The sequence below is a fragment of the Plectropomus leopardus genome, unplaced genomic scaffold (genome assembly GCF_008729295.1).
Source record: "Plectropomus leopardus isolate mb unplaced genomic scaffold, YSFRI_Pleo_2.0 unplaced_scaffold20018, whole genome shotgun sequence".
In the NCBI taxonomy this organism is placed as follows: Eukaryota; Metazoa; Chordata; class Actinopteri; order Perciformes; family Serranidae; genus Plectropomus; species Plectropomus leopardus.
This window is the reverse complement of record NW_024621627.1, coordinates 1-4358: the sequence shown is the minus strand read 5'-3', so window position 1 is coordinate 4358 and position 4358 is coordinate 1. Positions and strand designations below refer to the sequence as shown.

The following is a 4358-nucleotide window of genomic DNA, read 5'->3' as shown; positions in this document are numbered from 1 at the left end:
GAGCAGCTCTCGCGCTGTTGTCACCTAAATGACGTCACGTCCCGTGCTCGTCAGGTGGATCATCCCGGAAGTGCGACAACACCTTCAGTAAACTTTGGCATCCATGAAAACAAAAAAAAAAACAAAAACAAAAAAAAGAGGTCTTTGGTCTTCAAATGTGGACCAAATAAAAAAAATTAAATCAAATTAAATAACTTGGAAATAATATTTTAAAAATCTTGGCCAAGTATTTTACTCACTAAATGTCATTTACTCAAAACCTTAATTATTGCTTTTCTAAATGAGACAAAACTATTTAAAAGATCTTGAAATAATGCAAAATAGAAAAAGCCCAACTTCTGTATAAACGTCTCTGTGCCCTAATTCCTGAATGACCACTGTTTTTTTTTGTCTTTTTAAATTCTTTTGTCTTGTAATTTAATCTTTCCTTCTCTAGTTGCCTCACAAAAAAAGGAAAAAAAACAAAAATCAAAAGTTATTAAAGTTTTCTACAAAAATCACAAAAATTGCTTTAAAAGTAAGAATAAAAAGGGCCAACAAAAAATCCTTTTTTTTAAAAAAATCATTGTTATGTTACATTAATGTAATTTAATTTATTACACACAACACATTTCCATGATTTTTTTCCAAAATATTTTAAAGATTTTTACTAGAATAATGACTTTTCCAGGCCTGGAAAATGTGACTATGAAATTCCATGACTTCCCAGGTTTTCCATGACCATGAGAGCCCTGACAGTAGAGACGTTACATCTGCACCTGAAAAACATACATTTGCCGTTATTTCATTACACTCAACAAAATTAAATTAACTTTCAATAGTTTTTACTTATCCCAAGACTTTTCCAGGCCTGGAAAATGTGAATGTGAAATTTTACAACTTTTCCAGATTTTCCATGATCAGGGGAACCCTAAAAGGCAGAGGATAATATAAAGGTGTCCCTCCTGATTAAGAGACAGGATCTGACGGACACTTTTAATTTTTAAACTGTTGGTCTTAAATTTGTATTTTATTTCATTTTAATTGACCTTTAAATTGTTACTGGTTGGTTGCTTAATTATTTTAATATCAATTTCTTAACAATAAAGTGAAAAAAAATTATGAACACATGTTTAAGTTGATTACTAATAAAAATGTAGTTTGTCAGGCAAATTTTTCCACATTATTGAGGAATTTTAAATGTTTTATATGCTTAATTACCATAATTATGAATGCTGTTGATTCACCATAAATTATGTTATTGCAAAAAAAAACATTATTTAAAGGAATTTTAATTTGTTATATGCTTAACTGCAATAATTATGAACGCAGTTGAATGTCATAAATTGTTTTGCATTTTTTTTCACATTATTTAAAGGAATTTTGAATGTTTTATATGCTTAATTACAGTAATTATGAATGCTGTTGATTCACCATAAAGTCTGTTATTCCATATCATTTTTTCACATTATGTAAAAGGATTTTTAAAGCGTTAAACTCACATGTAGTAATATCAACATTAACGAAACTGGACAGACAGACGAGCAGGTACGTTCCAAATGTACTTTATTAGATGTGAGTGAAATCATCGGCAGCACGGGATCGTGTCTGCTCTGAATGAAGCTCCAGCTCTGAACGCGGCTGCGTGCGGATGCTCTCCGGAGGGCTGTTGTGATCGTTTAAAGGGCCTCCTCATCTCCTCTGCTCCTCCTCTTCTGCACTCAAACAAAAAAAAAAGAAAACTCGACCTCTGACGTTCTCGTGTGGAGGAGCAGGGGGAGGAGGCGTCTTTAAAACATGTCCCGCTCTGTTTCCTTCCTTCCTCCTCATGAAAAAAAACCTAAAAAAAAAAAAAGCAACAAAAAGCCGAGAAGAGTGTGACGGTTGTGATGTCCAGCTGACGGGAGCGTTGCTATGGTGACGTCCCGATTTTTCCTCCCCTCTGCTCAGTCATCGTCCACTGTGGGTGTGATGGTCACGCCCCTCCTGATCTGTCCCCATCCAATCAGACTGAGGGAGGAAAAGGAGAAACCACTTTATATTAGTTAGTCTGCGGAGATCTGAAGATTTTAAAAATACGATCATTTACAATTTCAGAAATCTGGATCACAATTAAACTCATTATTCTTAAAGTCAAAAATATTAAAATCTAAAGATGTAGAGGAATTTCAAACAGCATAAATAATGTTTACGGCTCATAAAAACCTGCTTTTGGAAAATATCCAAAAACTGTTCAGGGTTTAAGAGGGTGGAACATTTTCAAATCGAATCATTTCCAGACCACCAGGAAAAGTTTTGTTTATTAATCTGTTAATCTCTTAAACTGTGAACAGGTTCAGTGTGGCGCTAAAGAAACGTCCAGACATAAACCAGTTTAAAATGATGTATAAAAACAGGATTTTCACCAGGCTTGTTTAAAAAACAAAGTTACTTCTGTCCTTGATCCTGCTACATCTTTGGAGTTTAAGGAAAAGACGATTAAATTCAGCAACAGAAGTTTCTATTTAAACGGTGGATTTAGAGGATTGTGACTCTTTCAGTATGACGTTAAAATGTTTTTTCTGTTCGATGAACTCCTGACTGAACAATAAGCCACCACACATTTATATAAAGAGGGAAAACTGTGAAACTGCAGATTGTTAAACGCAGTGATGGAAACGTCAGATCGCTTCGTTCCTCACCGCCAATGTTTCTCCACACGTCGACTCAGAGCGATCTTCTCTCCGACCTCTGTGCAGACGGGGTTGGTGAGGACGATCTTCGCCAGATCGGCCTTCACGGCGCTGACGCGGCCGCCGGTCGACAACGAGCCGATGTTCACCATCAGCACCTCGTTCTTGGACAGTTTCTGGACCTGCGGCGACACGGAAACAGAGTTCAGATGACCGAGTGTTTCCTAAAACAACATTTAACTATCACAGCACAAAAAAAACATTTAGTGACCCAAAAATGTGTTTTTGTTTTAAGTTTTGTTTGCAATAGAGACACAAAGACATGACGGACAGGGAGGTCGAGGAGGCTACAGGTTAATAATTTAACACCAATTTCATAGTAACCAAAACTGGCAAAAAAAAAAAAAAAAATTAACATTATGTTAAAGATAATTTTGGCGGGTTTTATTTGAGATACTTATTTAATTTAAAAAAAAAAAACATCTCACCATTTATTTTGAAATTTTACAATGCAACGACAAGAAAAAAAAAACAACTCATAAAATAAATAAAATACTTGCCATGTCTGAGCATTTTTAAGGCTTTTGAAATGTTGATTTAGGACTTTTTAATACCAGCTGAGGCCTTATTTTTTTATATTAACGGATTAAATGCCTTTTAAGAGAAGAAATAAAGGAAGAAAGAAAAAAAGGACCTCTAAATGTTCGCTACAGTTACTGCGCAAATATTCTTCCACGTTACTATTTTGGACTACATTTCCCATCATGCATGAGCGTCTCACCTTGGCAGCCTTCTTGTCTCCCTCTGTGCGGACGCCCAGCAGCCTCCTGAGCAGGAAGTAGGAGATCTCCAGCTCGGTGAAGATCTCCGGCAGCGCTCCGACGGCGCCGAGCACCTGACCGACCATACGGTCCGCTCGGCACAGAGTCGGGTCGATCTTCGTGCCCACACCTGCACGAAAAAAAAAACACACTTTACTTTGCTAAACTGCTGAAATATTTTGTTGTTTGTACTCAGACATTTTTTGTTAAAAACATTGGAAATACTTTTTTGGCTTTGTACACAAAAGCCTTCCGGTATGTATTCAAATTTCTTTTAATTAGGAGAAGGAAATTATCATTAAAATTAAATTTTAAAAAAATATGGAAAATGATCATGATGTAAAATTTTTTAATAAAATAATCATTTTCTTTCTTTAATGTTGCTGTTATTCTGGGTTTTGCTTTGGTTGATTTGGGCAAAAATCAGCCCTGGGCTTCAGCATATAATGATAAAAAAATTGTGTAGAAAAAAACTGCGTGTAACCAAATTAAAGTTTTCATTCATTCATGTTTTCTACGTTTTGGAGCAGAATCCGGCTGGTCGCAGTTATCAGGGTGAGGTTCAAAAGTCCAAGTACACATTTTAGGAAAGTGTGAAACACAGAAAACATCAGCGTCTGATCTGCAGGTTAAATGACATGAAATAAATAGAAACGTGCGGACGCACCGATGAGGCCTCCGGGTGCAGCGTACTGCAGGTCGTTGTGTTCGGCGAACAAAGAGACGATCTTGGAGAAGATGGGTTTGCACATCAGCTTTCCTTCGTGGTCTTTGGACACGATACCTGGACGCACCTCGATCTCCTGACCCACCTGGAGGTCACACAGAGGAGGAGGAGCAGGAGGAGGAGGAGGAGGAGCAGGAGGAGGAGCAGGAGGAGGAGGAG

General features: G+C 36.9%; 1 protein-coding gene across 1 annotated transcript; it reads right to left on the bottom strand.

Moving 5' to 3' along the window:
- Positions 1 to 1528: 1528 nt before the first annotated feature.
- LOC121965441 (eukaryotic translation initiation factor 2 subunit 3-like) lies at positions 1529 to 4325 on the bottom strand (the record flags this gene model as incomplete). Its single annotated transcript, XM_042515585.1, has 4 exons — positions 1529 to 1989; positions 2661 to 2833; positions 3433 to 3602; positions 4140 to 4325. Coding segments are annotated over 4 exons (593 nt in total), but the record flags the coding sequence as incomplete, so codon positions are not given.
- Between the last annotated feature and the right edge of the window lie 33 nt (positions 4326 to 4358).